Genomic DNA, 17,433 nt, shown 5'->3' with positions numbered 1-17,433 from the left:
AGGGAAGAAAATTAGGGTTTAGCTGTAGGTCAGATCACACACTTGCTGTGGGATACTTGCTGTATGAACTGCCACTGCTCTGCATTTCATCGTCCTGTGTGGGATGTGCCCATGGGGAGGAAAGTGTGGGAAAGCCATGGGAAACTACATCTTTTAGCGTAAGACATTTCCCCAGCGTCCTCTGCCCCCCAGTGCAAATGAGCACATGGCCATCACCTGTCAGTTTGTGGTTGTCATCTCCCCAAGTTCTGGAAAGTTCCCCGTTCTCTTTGTTTCTAATGGTTCCCTCTGTAAACCACTCCTTCCCTTTTCCCTCATTGGCCCAGTTTATGTTACTCCATCCCTTACACCCTCTTCCCATTGGATCATTTGTACCCTAGGCACTCCTTCCTTCCCCAGTTATATACTCTGGCTCCTCCTTTCCTGGGGCTCTCGGAATCTGCTTCCCCTGAGTGTGGTTGTCTCCCTGCTCCTATTTGTGCCTCCCTACTCCTTCGATCAATCCTCAATAAACCCGCTCGGATTCCAGCAGCTCAAGATCCTTCCGTCTTCCTGGTGGGGATTTTAATTGCGCTATCCAGGCACCCGTTGACCAGCTAACTGAGGGTTACCCTGCAGGACTCGCTACGGGGTAGCCTATAGTGCTGGACTGGAGAAAGTAGCTTGGTTGGAAGTAAAGGAAACAAGTGCTAGCAGGTCCAAAAGCACAGGAACTGTAAATCAGGGGGGTGTCAGGTCTGTAACAGCACAGACAACACATCTTTATCTTGGAAACACCTTTTGGTTAATGTGGGATTCCTCTCACCTGCACCTAGCTACCAAAAATGAGGTGAACAGTACATGCTAGCAGGCTAGGTTCATTTTATAGTCAATGAAGAGAAGGGTCATATGCTTCCCAGATCACATCCAACATCATTCTGAGAGATACTAGGGATGGGTACAAATACAGCTATGCAGGTTTTGGGGGAAAGTTTTTTTTACCTGCCTTTCTTGACACTGGGATATTAGTTTATCATTGGTCACAGTCAGAGCAGTAACAGAGACAGTATGAGCTCAAAGCTACCCAGGCTTGAGTATCAACATTAAAAAAAATTCAGGGCTGCGTATTTCTATCTTATTTGTATAGCGTGTTGATAAAGGAAAAAAATTCTTACAATTAAAAAGAATCTTTATGACAAAGCTTCATAAGAATCAGACAGGTAGTGAACAGTGAACTAACATTGAATTGAGAGTCAGTGCACCGGAAAATACAGAAACTACTGAAGGCCTGTCTGTGGTCACAAACCAAAGCAGTTTGCCTATTTCATTCTGGGAAAGCATTTCTGTGACTTATTTTTTGACAGCATCCTTTCTTTTACTCCCAAAATGACAGCAGAAGAAAATCATAGTGAAATATCAAAGGTTGCTCAGATTTAATCTAATGCTGTCTAGCAGGCAGTGGTATAAGTACTGAAGGAAGCAGCAGCATTGTTTAAGCTTGGCTGAACAAAGCAGTGTGTGTCCTGGGCATGTTTGGAGCAGGGGCTTTTCCAGCTCTGCCTCCCCAGTGCAAACTGCACCCTGCAGCTGTGGTTTCTCAATGTAGGGAAAGAGCAGCTCCGAGGAGAGCCAGTAAATGCCAGCCCAGCTTGCAGGCTGGCCAGCCAATGGACACACGCACAGGGCTGTGTCAGGATTGTGCCTGGATCTCTGGCACCCCACAGAGGCGTATGGATCCGGGAATGGAGATGCCAGTGCCTTGTCTGTGGTGTCTCAGTAGATGATTCCTTCTGGTTCCAGTAGCAAGTACTTCTTCATGGACAGAGGGATGGAGAGCAAGGGGATTTCTCGATGGCACCTTTCTGACAATACTGCCCGAATAGCACATCTGCATAAGTGCATCAGTGACCGTGGTGAATTGCTGCACACAGTGAACAAGGAGTCATAGAAATCCTGGTGCCGCTGTAAAATAAACCACAGTGTGTTTTAGGGCAACCAGAATATTTGGAGTAAGGATTTTTTAATTAAAGGGATAACTATGTCAAAGCATGTCATTTGTCTCACAGTTTTGCCTTTTGACCACATTTTCTTCTTTAATCTCTTACTTTTAATTTAAATTCTCCCTTGCATTTGCAGCTAACTCATCCTTTTTGCAGAAATCTGACCCATGCAACAGAACCGAGGGGTACATAGTCATACCCGTGAAATATGGCACTTTAAAAATATTTGCTGACTTAAAAGAAAGATAAATATACATATTGAAAAATCTGAAGGAACACCAATCACAGCCAGAATCTTTTCACTGGCTGAGTACAGGGACAGCTGAGCTCCTGCTGTACCAATGATAGGGGATGCTCCAAAGGATAACGTTGCAATTAAAATATCAAAAATATGTCTTTTTTTCAGTGAGTTATATGCTTTTGTCAAATGAGAGATATTAAGTGGGGAAGTCCCCATCCTCTGCAATTTTCTTCTCTTTCAAAAGTGTTCTTTCTAATGGTTTGGTATGTGTTATGCAAATAATAAGCCTGGATTCTACTCATATATAACTCATTGAGAGCTTACCTCCAAGACATCCTCAGGTATGGCTGCTTTCCACTTAGATGTGGATTTGATGTGTTCATAGGAGTTGACGACTACTTCCACAGCTCTGGGGTGGGAATGACAGGCTTGCAGCACCTGCAGGCAGGATGCATGGAGACCATGAGTACCACCAGGAGGCCAGGGCTAGCCTGGGTGCTCGGCACTGCACAACAGCAAACTGGGACAGACACAGCCAAACAATTACAAGAGGATAATGCTGGACATGCAAAAGACACACGGCCCCTCCACACCACTCTGTGCAAGTACAGCAAGAAAGCCCAGGCTCATCCCCAGTTTCAGACCATACAGAAATGCTGGCTTAGATCTCCACAGCAGTCTAGATGGGGTGGGCTTTATCACCCAAATCTAGAGATAGCTTGTTCATAGAGATAGCTTGGGTTGAGTGACTCAATACGAGGCAAAGTCATGCACAAAAATTTTTGCTTCAGCACATGCAGCTCAGGAACAGAAAAGTCCCATCATATGAATCAAAAACACATTGTTAAAGGAAAATGTAAAACGTGACCAGAAGAAGAGACAGTTCAGCAGTAAGGCTTTCAAGCCACACAAGGGCCCTGACACAACTGTTCTGCCCAGTAATTTTAGCTCAACAGGAAAAAAACTCAGTCTATTGTCACTCATATACAGAGGATAATATTGCATTCACCCAATTTTGTCTCATGCAGTCTCCAGGTTTCACAAACAAAACTGGAGAACATCCCTCTGGGATAAATATCCTATATTTTTACAGATGGGCAAATGATGGTTTGAAAGAGAGACCCACTTCATGCAATAACATGCAGGAAGAGGAGACTTCAGACCTTGCTCTCAAATACCCTCTAGGAGACTGAGCATTGTTCTGCTACAGACAGAGCCTGTTCGTCCTGGGCTCAAGAGGCACAATTAAAATGTTGGCATTTTACTCAAAGGTTTCTGGTTGCTTGGCTTGTTAAAACTTTACATATACAGTCAGGGAACTGCAAACTGTTGCTTAGGGTACTGGATGAGAGAGTATAAGTCCTGACTTCAGCAAGCTTACTTAGTTGTCTGATATAACAACACTCTTAGTTCTGGCAGCGTCTTGGGCTTTGCAAGTGTTTAAAAATTTTTCAGGAGGGATCTTGCAATACTTCAATACTTTTTCTTTTTTTTTTTTTTTTTTGGTCATCAGCTTTGAGCCCAGGCCCAGCTCTTCTCCTTCATTCTCACATTTCCTGGGAATAATCCAAAGCATTATTGAGATGCATTTAATTTTGAATAGATTTTAATAGATTTTTAAATGTCAGATGTGACAAACTGAATCAAGTGGTCTCATCTCTAATCTTTGGTGGAGACCATGAAATACACATTTCATATAGCTCAGTTAAACATGTATGAAGCCAGCTTTGACAAAGGGATGTGGGTTCTTTGAAATGAGAAAGTGAATCTGCTCTGAAAAATTAGACTTCAACCAGCATTTAGAGTTTGGCATTTCAGGTTGGTTAAGAGCAAAAATTAGATCTGTGTCTGGTTTCTGGTACAGACAACTGCAATTTCACTTCAGTTAAATGATACCACTCTTACAGTAGGTCATCTCACAACGTTTTGGCATTCTGGGCCCAGAGACTGACAGGACTCCAGCAAATCCAGATAGTTTGGATCTCTCATCCCATTCCTGTTCAAGACACCACCCCTCTCCATACCCCAACTGTACAAAGACATCCTTAACCTTGTGGAATTGCAGAGGGTATATCCTAGCTGCTCCATGATTCAGTAGCAGCTGGTAGCAGATGTCTGGCTGAGCAGCTGGCCGCACAGATGTCACTTTTATGATATACTGTAAGGGTGCACAGCCATTAACATCCATGATGTTTGCTTCTGCTCCTGCCTCCAGCAGCATGTGCAGCAGGACATGATCACAGTTCCAGGCAGCTTTGTGGAGTGGTGATTTGAAATCCTCATCACGAGCATTCACTTCAGCTTTATAGTCTAGGAGCATCCGGCAGATGAGGTGGTGGTCCTGGCTGTATATCTGATCCTTATAGTGAAGGGCCCAGTAGGCTGCACAGGCCAGGGGAGTCTCCATGTAGGCATTGAGAGCATCCACCTGTGCTCCCTGTTCCACGTAAAAGGCCACGAGCTCTGGGACACCCAAACGTGCAACGACGTGCAGAGGAGTCTCCTCGTCTTTGTTGTTTGTTCTTATGTTCACATTTGCTCCTGCCAAAGGAAGATGATGGGGGAAAATGAAGGCAATGAAACACTTGTTTGGCCATCTCTCTGGATGGGCCCTTCTTCCCGCGGAAAAGGTCAGGGTGAACGAAGGGCACGTGTGTAAATGCAAATAGCATGGATCCTGCATTAGTTAAGTCTCCAGGGAAGCTCTTAGAAACTTAAGGTCTTGGATCCAGCTTCAGATGTGATATTCTGGCCTCAAGGAAGACCTTATCTGAACATTCTATTTCAGAGCAGCATACAAGCCCAAATTTATGCGTAAAATGCTTTTTCCTATACATTGAGAACTGGTGGAGAAAGAGAGCATTATTCCTAATCCAAACAGCTCTGCTCTGCTCTGTACACTGAAAACACTCCCTGCAGCACGTCGTTAACGCGAGCCTGGATGAAAGGACATTTTACGACAGATCCGTGGATGATATTAAAGAACCCATTGCCAGGGTCGCCGGCGGGGGGTCTGGATGCCGTTTCCGAAGTGCCGCAGAGCGGGTCCGACCGCGCCGTTCGTGCGGAGCCGCGGCCGCAGCTGGAGCAACAGCACCACCTGCCGAGCAGCGAGCCGGCCCGGCCCCTGCACGGGAGCCAGGGGCAGGGAGGAGGGGGCAGAAACTGCCTCTGGGCTGAAAAACCCGAGTGCTAATGCTGTTAAGCCGTGTTGAGTGTTAGTCGCGTTCGATGTCCCTGAGACGGCACCGGCAATCCAAGTTTGGAGGTGGTAACCAAACATGGGATCAGCGGTTTGCGCTGTCACCCCAGGCAGAGGGGAATAAACTGCAATGACCTGGATGGATCCCAAGGGACACCACTGAGTGGAGATGGCAGGTGAAAGATGCATCTTGGAAACTTTGAGGCAAGGATATTTACTGGCACCCTGGCTTCAGCTCTTGGGGGGTGCTGCTCTGTAAATGTGCACACCTGACAGAGTTTGCTCCAGACCTTTCCCATTCTATTTGGAGTCTCAGCATTCAGCTCATACAGAAATCAGAGTTTGAACAGTGTTTTGGGAGGAAGGGTGGCTTTTAAAGTACTATTATGCTGTTGATGGGTAGGTGGAGAAAGCCTGCAGAATACATCCTTTCACTTGCATTCATCCTATGCTGCGTTTCATAAGAGTACATTTGACTTTTAAGATTTTCTATGCTAGCAAATTCAACTCCTGCTGTCAGGACTGTTTGCTTTGGGCAGGATACAACTGGCAGCATTTATTTTCCTTTCTACCAAACAAAATAATATGTATCTTTCCAGCAGAAGAAAAGCAATGATGTTATTCATTTATGACTGCAAATTGCCTTGCCCATAAAGCATGGATTTTGCACTTGAGTTCTGCATCTCAGGAAAAGCTTTCAATAACAACACATGTAACAAAACCAACCCAAAATCATTTGTATTGCCATGGCACAGTGTGAGAAATAGGGGAATCTCTCTGTGACTAAAGACTTGAACTGTGTTTCTTTTACTGTGTCCTGTGTCAGTACCCTTCTGTTCAGGAAATAGTGTGTGACAAGTATATTTATGGAAGAATTACATCTATTCATAGCCTCATTTGTTGCTGATGACCAGCAGCATAATTTACCTTATTTTGGGAAAACAAAAATACTATATAATACCCTTTTTTTCCGCCAGGCATGAGTTTGGCTGCGTCCATAACAAATGAAAATATGGTAAGGAAAACTGCATCCAGTTTTTCAAGGCTAGATTTCAAAAAACAAGTGGCTGGAAAAACTTTACTGAGGTCCAGGAAATTTGAAAAAGAAAGAATATGAGGGGTGCCCTTTCATGTGAAAATACTAAACCTAGATGAAAAAGATGGAAAAATCCCCCAAGAGAAACAGAAACTCCCTGATTCAGAAGAGCTCTGCTGCTGATGGACTTATTGGGCAGTGGACAGGAGGCACTGAAATGGGAAACAATCTTGGAGTAAGGACCAGTGGCCAGGGAAAGATGGATGAGGTGAGGAAACAGAATGGGAGAAACTTCCTCTGATCAAAGACATGAGGACAAGGAGCCTGAGATGAAGACATGAGTCATCTGTGGATGGAAGGGATAAATAGACATCTACTTTGAGAAATTGCCTCCTAAGAAAAAGCCCAGACCATGCCCACCATCTTTGCCCATGCCATGAGAGATGCTCCAGAGCTTTACCTTACCTCTCCAAAGCAGCTGCTGGGCACAAGGCATGGAGGTTCGTGTCGTACAGAAGTGCAAGGGCGCCTGCCCACTCATTGAAAAGCAGTTCAGCTTAGCTCCATGGTTGCAAAGGATCTTGAGACAGTCAACATTTGCCATTTCACAGGCTATGTGGATTGCAGCTTTTCCATTGGGCCGGCAGTTGATTGTAGCTTTGTGATTGAGGAGGACCAAAAGACTCTCCAGATGTCCATACATGACAGCTAGATGAAGTCCAGTTGCCCAGGATATTTTTAATTTGTAGCTGGGAAGCCAGTACCCTGTGCAAAGTGAGAATGTGTTACCAGCCATGGCAAAGACTTTTCTTAGGACTATCCACCTACTGAGAATAATTGAAGGGGAAGAAAGGGTTGGAGTTTAAATGTAATTTACTGTAATTTCACCAGCATAGTGCGCACAAAGTTCTCTCAAGTGTAACTTCATTTTCATTAAGCACTGTTACTATGTGTGCTGAATAGCCTGCCTTTTGGAGAGATAATTCCTATGTAGTCGTATTCTGAAAGAAGCTATTAGACTTTTTTGTGACTGGTATAGGTTAAACAAAACGACAAAAGAAAATGCTTAGAGAATTTGAGATGTCACCAGCTAAGAAATGTGGGGGAAGTGGGATCTCCAGCCTGCCAATAGCTGAACAATGGTGGCATTGGAATAAGATGTCAGCATTTACTTAGGACAGTGACTCAGCAGACAGCTCATCCTACTGTTTGTGTGTGGGAGATGGCAGGATCTTGCATATCAGTGGCTGGATTCAGACCTCCAGGGATGGATTACACATAGATGACCCCTGGCAACATACCCCAACTACTGTCCTGAGGAGCACAGAGTGAGGAGATTGGATGCTGATGTAAATTAGGCTGAAGAGACAAATAGAAGCAGTGACACTTTAGCATGAAATTTGGCTGCAAAATGTATTTTTCTCAGAAAATGTCATAATGATTTTTTCCTTTTTTATTTACGAACGAGTGTAAGGCCAAATAACACATAAATACTCGTTCCCAAATTAGGACTATATGCTGAATGACTGCACAGATACAGTCTGAGATGTGATTACTATAATCACCTGTTTAAGAAAAGTAAAGCATCATAATAATGTGCAGAAGGGCAAGAGAAGTCTAATTTTTTTTAATATACAATATCTGCATCTTAGCTAGAATGTGACTATAAAATTATCTGGATTTGATTTATTTATTTCTCCTTGGACAACTGCCTGGCTGAAATCTGTTATCATGTAAAAAACACAGAAAAATATATTAGACATGTATAGTGAGATCAAATTAATTCAAATCTTCCATTTTAGTCTCTGGTTTTATGCAGTTTCTCAACACTAATGTCATATATAAACATTTTTTACAGTATTCATGAGGTACAAGCAGGAAGGAAACAAACTGCTGGCAGCAAGTAGAAATGGATTAAAATTTTTCTTCACTCCTAGATAAATTACAAGTATATTTTCAGATAGGGGCAAGAAACTGCAGACCATGTCATCTACTCCAGGAACCCACAGTGTAAATGGCAAGAGCAGCAGCCCCGAGGCCCCGGAGTGCCCGAGCAGGGTGACAGCCTTCTCTGAGGACACTCAACCTGCTGACTGTGCAGGTTACACTGGCAACTCTCTTAGGGCAACCTTCTCATCATATCCCCTCAAACCAAGCACAGAGAAGGTGGGCTATATCCCAAAGTCTCTGCAAATAGCAGAGCAAGCTTCTTAAATCCCCTCTGTCCAACTGCACGTGCAGCGTTCCCCCTTGTTACCAGTGAACTGTGATACACTTCAGGCTTATCATGGGGCTGGGTCTTCCATTTATGGCCAGATATAAGCCATAAATTATACATTAACAGCAGGAAAGTGATACTTAAAAGCCAAGTTATCCCTTTTTATAGCCACAATTTTCCTGCCTGAGTACACAACATATTTCTGTTGCGTGTGCTACTTGCAGGTGAGCTGGGCTCAGACATCCCCAGGGAGCATCTCCCATGTCCTCTGCCCAAACCTGCCGAGTTCTCTGAGCTCAGTGGGACAGGGACAGACACTGAGCAGGAAGCAGATGTGGGCTCCATGGGAGACCTCATTCAGCTTACGTGTTTCTTTGGCTAGTAACATAAAGAACCCATAAGGTACATAAAAGTACAAGCATCTTTGAAAGTTCTCAGCGTCTTTGGAAGAGAGGAAGAAAAGTCACTCTGTCACCCATGACATCTCTTTTCCACTTCATCACTAAGGACTGTGGCAAAGCTCAGACTGTCAGAATGGTGGGGTAGTGAATTTTTCTCCCCTTTTCATCCTCAAGGAAATTCCCCTTTCATATCACAGTTATCTATCATTCAGAAGAAAAGTAAAATTTACATAAGAGTTGAGGTGCTTCCTGCCTTTCAGACAAAGTGAATGCAATATTGTGATTTAGGCCATAAGAGTACATTTTCCTTTCTCTCTACTTTTTGGAAAACAAAGATAATTCTTCAAAAGAGACTAGTTAATGATTGCAGTCAAATGATCTGTGATTAAAAATCTATTCATTAATCCTGTCATCTCAAACCACAACTATATTGTGTTTTGGCCTGCTGTGGACAGAAAATGTATTTTAAGATAAATTCAGCACAGTGTGGCTTAGTTCATACACTGTCCCCAAGGGAAGTACATTATGACTACACCATCCTCGTCCTTAAGAAATCCAAAGAGCAGGAACTAATCATTAAATAAGGAGTAAACACAGAAAAAGAGAAGAGGTGAGATAGTCCCTTCTTTTTGCCACAGAAAAGAAAGTGCATTTGCTGTGCTGCTGCTACTGGAGGTGTTTATCTCCACATATGATTAACTTCTGGCAGAGTCTGATCATTACTGCTTTCTAAATACACAGGATGAGTCTGTTAGCAAGTAGGTCATGAAGTATGTTGATTTTAGCGAAGAGCAAACTTGGTTTATTGCTTTAAATTGTAAGGTTTTGGAAGCTCTTTGAGTGTCTGGCTGGGAAATGGTTTGGGTTTTCTACACTCCAAAAGAGATGTTGTGTTGATTGGTCTAGTTGTTTTTTTCCAAATTATTTTTCTGTTTTGATAAACTACCACATCCTCACTTTCTGTCATTTGGAAAAATAAACCTTTTCCCATCCAGCAACACCCAAGGTTCACAGGATTTCCGTAGTTCCCCTCAGCTAGGGAGAATCCACTTTACTTCCATTGAAAAAGGAAGACGGGATATTTTATGTTTCTAAATAGTCTGTACATGTGAATGGGTTCATGCAAGAAATGTATACACCCCATTTATACGCCTGCATGTGTCTACTCTGCGCTTTGCACCCAAGTTCTCTGAGAGGAAATGGCAAAGGACTCCTGTTTCTGGAGGCTCCTGCAGCTGCAGCACGAAGGCTCAGCCTGGGCTCTGGCCTGTCCTTCAGCAAGCCCACACAGCTGATAAGCTCCCCTACTACAGTGGCCCTGACCATGTGAGCCTGCTGAGACGGTACTGCCTGTGGATCAGCTTATGCTGCAGCTTCTGAAGAGATAAAAGGCCACAGTTCCTTGAAAATCACTCAAACCCCTCTACTTCCTGTCTGGTGAATGCTGCTACATTTACCTTGTTTGTAGGATGCCAGAATCAGGTTTTCATCTTCCACTTCAAACACTGTGTCCACATCTATTTTCTTTTGGCTCAAGAGCTCTTCCAGTGTTTCAAAGTCATTGGACTTCAGGGCTTCAAGAAAAGCTTTTTTCACCAACTTTGCAGCTGCAGCTCGAGTAATTTTCCCCTCTGTGTTCTCTCCCTCTTTGTACGTCTCCTCCAAATCCATTTCCAAATGTATCTGTTTGTGCTGTAAAGAGGGGCACACTGAGGTGCCTATAGCACAGTTGCATGCTGAAGTTTCTGAAGACCAGAAGGTAATTTTATCACTCAGTCATGCTGATCTGCTTGTTCTATTTATATGAGGAGCATTTCAGGCATCGAAATGCCGCTCTTAGATATCACCACGCTCTTTTGATGAAAGCGAGGACAGACACACTAGCAATTAAAACAAAATAAGATTTACCTCCATGGGCTTCATACACATTAAGCTTCAGTAACCACTGATTACCTTCTGGTGCTGCCCATACACTTATATTAAAAGAACTAGTCCTGGATGTTGTTTCTCAGCTGGAGAAGTACCCACACTTCCTTTCATACTTGCCATGGCTGATTTATTGGCTGCAATGGGATGAGATGCTCTGCCCACAGATGCCTTTTAACTAGTGCAATCCAGGAAAAAAAAAAAAACAAAACAAAAAAAAAAAAAAAAAAAAAACAAAAAAAAAAAAACAAAAAAAAAAAAAAAAAAAAAAAAAAAAAAAAAAAAAACCACCTAAAAAAAATATCCAGGGCACTCTTCAAGTGAGAGAAGTGAGAGGTAACCCACTCTTCTCCAGGACAGCATTCTGCTTCCTGGTGCTGAGTTCAGGTGCAACAAGCAATGCTCCTTGGAAGGAGAAATGCTGGGACAAAGGGGCTGCAGGGCTGTACAGCCACATTAGGGGTGGGGGATCTCATACACTGCAGGGGGTTTGTGTGTGAATTAACTCAGCTGCAAGCACAGGAAGCTGAATGGGATCCATAGGCTCTTCTCCTTCCCCTGCTCACCTTTCAGAATTTCTCTCTCACAAGCCCATTACCCACTAAACACTGCCCCCTCCCTGCTTTTTTCTGCAGTCTTTGCCAGCCCCCATCCCTGTATGGACAGCAGTTAAGAGGATAAGAACCCACATGTAGCTAGCATGTGCTGCTGCCATGCATCACTTAGAAGTGGCTCACACCTGCACCCATTTGGGCTGCTGGATGAGATCATAGCTAGAAGGACACTATTTACCCTTGACTGAAATTGCCCAGCAAAGCAGACACCACCACAACCACCATTATAAAGAAATCTTCATCTTTCTCCTTCCTGTGAGTTTGGCTGCCAAGTGGGCTGATGGACAAACGTGGCGACAGTGGAAGTCAGAGCAGCCTATCTGCTTGAAGGGTTTCCAGAGGCCAGATTCCTCAGGCAGCCCCATCAGCACCTGCAGGACCCTGTCCATGGGACTGCTCACCAACTCTCTCCTACAGCCTGTGCTCAGCAAAGGTGGTGCCAGACAGCAGTTCATATTTGTGAGTTCCTTCTACCTATGTACTTTTGAATGAAAATTACTTTACAAAAACTAATTCCCCAAGGTAATGTACGTTGTAATAGACACAAGGTGAAGGAAAATGGCTTGTCCTGGTGCTATAGGTCCTAGGCAGCTCATTTGTGTCTTTTAAGGTTTAAGAGCAGAGTCAGCATGAGCATTAGGCTCTTCATACCTTTACATTCCCTCCCACTTACTTTGTTACTTTCAGTAGTGGATGACATTAGGCTTTAAAAAAGTGTTGATGCTTCTCTGGTATGAGGAGAGGAACAGGATGTGAACACCAGATCTTACAGGCTTCTTGTTACCTGCAACTTTACTTTTAAACCACTATATTCCTGGAAAGTCATGGATGCACAAAGCACTGATATGTGGCTGCAATCAATTGTCCACTTCAGCTACACTTTCGATTTGGAGTTGATTAGCTTTTTATATATCATCTTTCATAAATGGTATTATATGACATGAGGACGTTCAATCTGGCTGAAAGACTTGAGCTGGGACATCTCTATGCCTCTCTGCTGCTCAAAGGCTGACATGCACAAGCACGTTGCTGTAACAGATTACTGCACATCTGCTGTTCCAGCATGTTTGCTCTTGGTTGACAAGCAAGGTGAAGTAATTTGTGCTGGCTTGGCCCACAGTGAAAGAGAAAGCTGATTAAAATTACCTTACATTTGTCATGGTCCAAGAGCATGCAAGGAAGGAACAGCACTTCAGACCAGATTACAACTTGCTCACCTTCAGCAATTTGTGTGGCCCTGCTCTGACTCTCACAGAAAATTTTCTTATCATTAAGTTTAAAAGAGAGAAAGGAAGCAATTATAGATATGTATATTGCCTATATAGATGCCTACATGAACTTAGTAGTTAGTGTTTTCCTGTAAGCAGCAGATCTTGAAAAAGATCTACTCATATGTGTGGTTTCAGTGCAATTACACACAAGAATAAGGAAATGTTTCTATGTTTTGAATTGGCAAACAATCCCAAAAAGTTAGATAGTCTTTTTAAAGAATTACATAAATATTTTTTATTAATTTACCTGAAGTATAGTCAAAACATATTTAAGAATACATAAATACTGTAAGACATGGGGGGAACAAAAGGGACCGTTTTTTACTATACATCTGTATTTTTGTTGTCTGTGCGATTTCCTGAAGGCTTCTCTCTCACCGTACCACAAGATGGCAGTTTGATTTTGAAAATCAACACGGATGGCATCCAATCGGCAGGTCTGCCAAATATTCTGAACATTGTACTGTGAAACAAAAGCTCATTCTTTGGTTAATATAAATGGCAGTTGCAGTATTTACAATATTTGTAAGTTAGACTCGATGCCACTGTCATGGGTGCTGTGCATTCACATACTGTATCCAGTAAAAAAACCCATGGTTTCCACATTTAGGATCAATTGTCTAAATTACAGCGCTAATGAGAAGGCACGTTTTTTCCAGGGAGACAGCTCCTGCCATCAAGCCTTCCTTCTGCTCCATGCAGTGCCACAAAGCACAGGATGAATCAAACACGTGCACCTCGGGGGACAGGCTGGATCTGCCTCTCAAAAGTGGCTACAGCAGGTCATAAGAAGCACATGTGAAGATTACACAGAGAAGGTGTGAAGGTTAAACAAGAGAAGAGCAGACGACCTCTTGAGGTGCACTCTGCTTCTCGCTTCAGGTGTTGGGACCACTGTCCCTGGCTTTATTTGGGTTGCTGGGGATCCTCTCCATCAGCATTATCACAGGCTTATTCTAAAGCCCACTGAAGTCAAGGGAAGTATTTCCACTACTTTCAGTGGGTCGTGTCATTTATTAGGTTGGCCACCAAGCAGCTGAGCTGAGCAGGGGATAGCTGGCTGGAGGTGAGTGCTTGAGCACCACTGGGGTGGTGTTACGAGAAGGATGATGGGTGGCACAGGAGTATGAATGAAAATCAGAGCTGGGACTGCTCATAAGAAGACAAAGCAGAGAGTGAGAAAAGACATACTGGCAGACTGGGCAGAGCGTGATTCCTGAGGAGCCAGCACCCCTTCGTTGGCACTTGCTGATGTACGCAGTAATCTATTGGCAGCCACGTAACTCACAGCAGTGCTGGGAAGAGCTTGAATGGAATTTGGAGGTGAAAATCAACATCCTGAACTCTATGCTGGGGCAGGCAGGAAGCCAGCAGAACGAGAAATGCTCCCAAAGAATGGTGGATGCAAGCAGAGCCGTGGGGCTGCTCCAAGTTGCAATGGTGAACATCCTGGCAGTCCCTGGCCAGCCAGCCTGTTCTGTAGCAACCAGTTCCTGTGACAGTGCCATGGGGTGTGGAGAGCAGCAGTAGATCCAGGGTCACTCACGCAGGGGGTGTCACAAAGGTTCTCCTCTCCCAGCTCCAGAGGGACCTGCCTTGCAGCAGTGTCCCAGCGCACCTGGCCAGGGAGGTTGGTGGCCAGCTGACCGGGGCTGCTTCAACAGCAGGAGCACACCCCCCTGTGAAGCAGTCTGCTCTGCTCTGAAGCCTTACATACTAAGGAGGGAAATGTACTGAATGTTGGATCTGCGGGCCTGAAGCAAAAAACCGATCCTTGGGTTAATCCCACGCTTTGATCTCTTCTGAACAGCTCATGCTTGTAGAAATACTGTTGCAGTAGTGATCACAGCCCCTCACTTTGCCCTGGCCCTCACAGCGCCTGCAGCATCTGACCAAGTCTGCCACACTGCCGCTCACTCCAGGGCAATGTTACCTTGTATACCCCTTGTGTTGCCAAGTGTATCCCTTGTTTCTTGTCAGCTCTGTTCCCAAACTGGATTAAGCCCAGCCCTCTTATTAATTTAGCACTTTTTTTTTTTGCTAATATTAATATTGATTATTTTTTTCCACTGCTGCACATCTTTCTGCCAGCCTTAGCCATTATTATATTTTATCTGATTTTCTTTTTCCAGGATGCCAACTCTTGAGTGTGAAGATTACATAAATCATCTCCATGCTTCTTACTTAATTTATTATTAGGAAAAAGCTCTTTAGCTCTTCTAGGTGCAAACTATCTTCTCCATGTGCTCAGCTGTAAATCATCTTTTGAGAAAAACTGTCTCTTTAAATTCGTCCCTGTGACTGGTTAACCTGAAACCTTGGTATCATTGGTTTTGAATCCTCCACTCGTTCTTTGTTATACTATTTCACTTTTGTTCTCATTTGTAAGGGATGGAAACAGGCTCAGATACTGAAAGGCATTTAGACATAAACTTCCCAAGTCAGTGAAGTACAGCTTCTAGGAACTGAGAACCTATGCTCCTAGGAGAGTTGGGCCTTGTAGCTTTGTCTTCAGTAAAGCAAGAGTAATTTAGAAATATGGAGCAAGTAACATGTTTAAGCCTTAAGGTACACAGATGTTACAAAAATCAAAAGTTGATGGTAACAATCCAGAATTTTGTTCTCATGGAGGTTCTTGTTTTTGTGGTGAAAGCTATACCCATCCTTCCATGGATTTTTATTTGGCTTTTATGCCTGCTCTTTCCATCTTCAGCCCCAGGGATCCATTTCCTTTACTCCTGCACATTGTTCCAGTTCCTGCTATCAGTGTATTTATTAACATGTTCAGAAGCTCAGGGTTGGATTAGCTATTGATATTGGAGTGTTAGCTGTTAATTTTAGGGTATTTTACATTAAAGAATGGACCTTCAAAAATTACTACTAATATATTATTACTACTAATAAGATAATTATTAGTTTATTGTCCTATAAAAAGTATGTGCAAAATGCCCTTGTTCTAGCAAACCATTAGAAGAAATACCATAGATACCAAGCCAGAATGCTTGAAGGTTCTCTTTGATTCAAAGGGCATGTGTTGTAAACACGAAGCATGTACACAGAATTTAAAATCAAGTGGCCAGTATTTCTAACACATGGAGAAGACAAGTCTTGCATATCTGTGCTTAGTGGAAAATTCTTCTCATGTTTTTTGCGGTTTGATGTCTGATTATGTATGTAAAATACATACTCAAAGTAGGACTTTGCAACAAAACTTAAATATGAATGTGAATCTTCACCTCTTCTTTCCTCCTGATGCAGTGAGGCATGGACTATGGTTTCAATGAAGCCTTTGGAAAGCAGCTCTTTAAAGACAAGTATTCCTTCAGGGCAAAAATAATTCACTGCCTATAGAAAGTGTTTTTCAGGCAGCTGCATCTTCCCTACTCACTCTGATGTGGGGCTGCTGCTGTTTGGCCAGGCTCCCTGCTGGGGCTAAACCATGGCAGCAGTTGGCTGAAGATCAGAGATTATCATCAGGCTCTTCCCAACAACTTTTGCCTCGCCTGTCAAAGTGAGACTTGTGTAGAGCTGAGATGGTGTTTATGAGATGGTTCTTATATATGAAATTATTTCCTTGAGATAAAATATATATTGAATAAAATGACAGGAGTTTTAGGACAGGCAAACAGCCAAAGTGCAAAAGGATCTCCAGTTCTGAAACTGCTCTGTAATGCCAGTTTTATTGGATCAAAATGCTGATGTATGAAAATATAAACTTTTTCAGCAGAAGCAGTACTGGTGTTCTTTAAACAGACACCAAAGAGCCAGTTCTTTGCTGGCCTGGGAATCTAACTATTCTTGTTCTGAAGGGCTGAATTTGAAGCAATGCTGAAATAAAGCATATGGAAGAATCTGCCAACAGGGCAAATGAGTGGAGAGGGAAGAGGAGGTATCACAAGTTAAGCAGTGCATCAGAAACACGGCTGGAGGCAGCAGAGAGACAGGGACAGCACAGGTCTGTTGTAGCTTCATAATCGTCCTATGCCCACGGGGTTGTGCCAGTGTTTTTGATTAATGTTTTCAATCTCTGCTGTTGCCTGTGTTTCCCAACCATTGCTGATAAATCAGTCACTCATACACGGTGGCTGCTTGCTACATTTCTAAGCAATGTAAGCTGTTAATCATTCGGGGTACTGACCTCTATCTTCCCTGAGCAAAACAGATCCAGTTCAAAGATGCAGAAGTGACAATATAGCTGTGTTAGTCTAAAACAGGATATGCACATCCTCTTAGATGCTGGTTTTATTGGTAGTGGACAGGATAAATCCTGCTCCAACTGCAGGAATTCCAGCTCTTGTTGACAGACATCCAAAATGTGCATGAATGATGCAAGGCTGGCTTGGCTTTGATGCTGTTGTGTGTGATGTGGAGCGAAGGGGATGAGAACCAAGTTATCTCCATCAGTGTGGAGTGGAGGGTATATGAACAAACTCTTACATCATGGAATGGAGCCTAATATGTTCATTCACCATCCTGAGACCATTAGTATAAAAGCCAAGAAAATAAAAGAAAATGTTTCTCATTTAAGCTTACAGTTGCCTTGAT

At 43.3% G+C, this 17,433-nt stretch overlaps 1 protein-coding gene across 1 annotated transcript; it reads right to left on the bottom strand.

Annotated features, from left to right (window-relative positions):
* Window positions 1-1,752: 1,752 nt before the first annotated feature.
* Window positions 1,753-10,748, bottom strand: ASB4 (ankyrin repeat and SOCS box containing 4). The gene is made up of 5 exons (XM_053992390.1): window positions 10,535-10,748; window positions 6,924-7,223; window positions 4,271-4,761; window positions 2,545-2,658; window positions 1,753-1,941 (listed from the first exon to the last, which is right to left on the bottom strand). Exons 1-5 carry the CDS (start codon window positions 10,746-10,748, stop codon window positions 1,753-1,755), a joined length of 1,308 nt encoding a protein of 435 aa, XP_053848365.1.
* Between the last annotated feature and the right edge of the window lie 6,685 nt (window positions 10,749-17,433).

This window comes from Vidua macroura, chromosome 1, assembly GCF_024509145.1.
Source record: "Vidua macroura isolate BioBank_ID:100142 chromosome 1, ASM2450914v1, whole genome shotgun sequence".
In the NCBI taxonomy this organism is placed as follows: Eukaryota; Metazoa; Chordata; class Aves; order Passeriformes; family Viduidae; genus Vidua; species Vidua macroura.
Note: the sequence above shows the minus strand (reverse complement) of the source record. Positions and strands in the feature narration are given on the sequence as shown.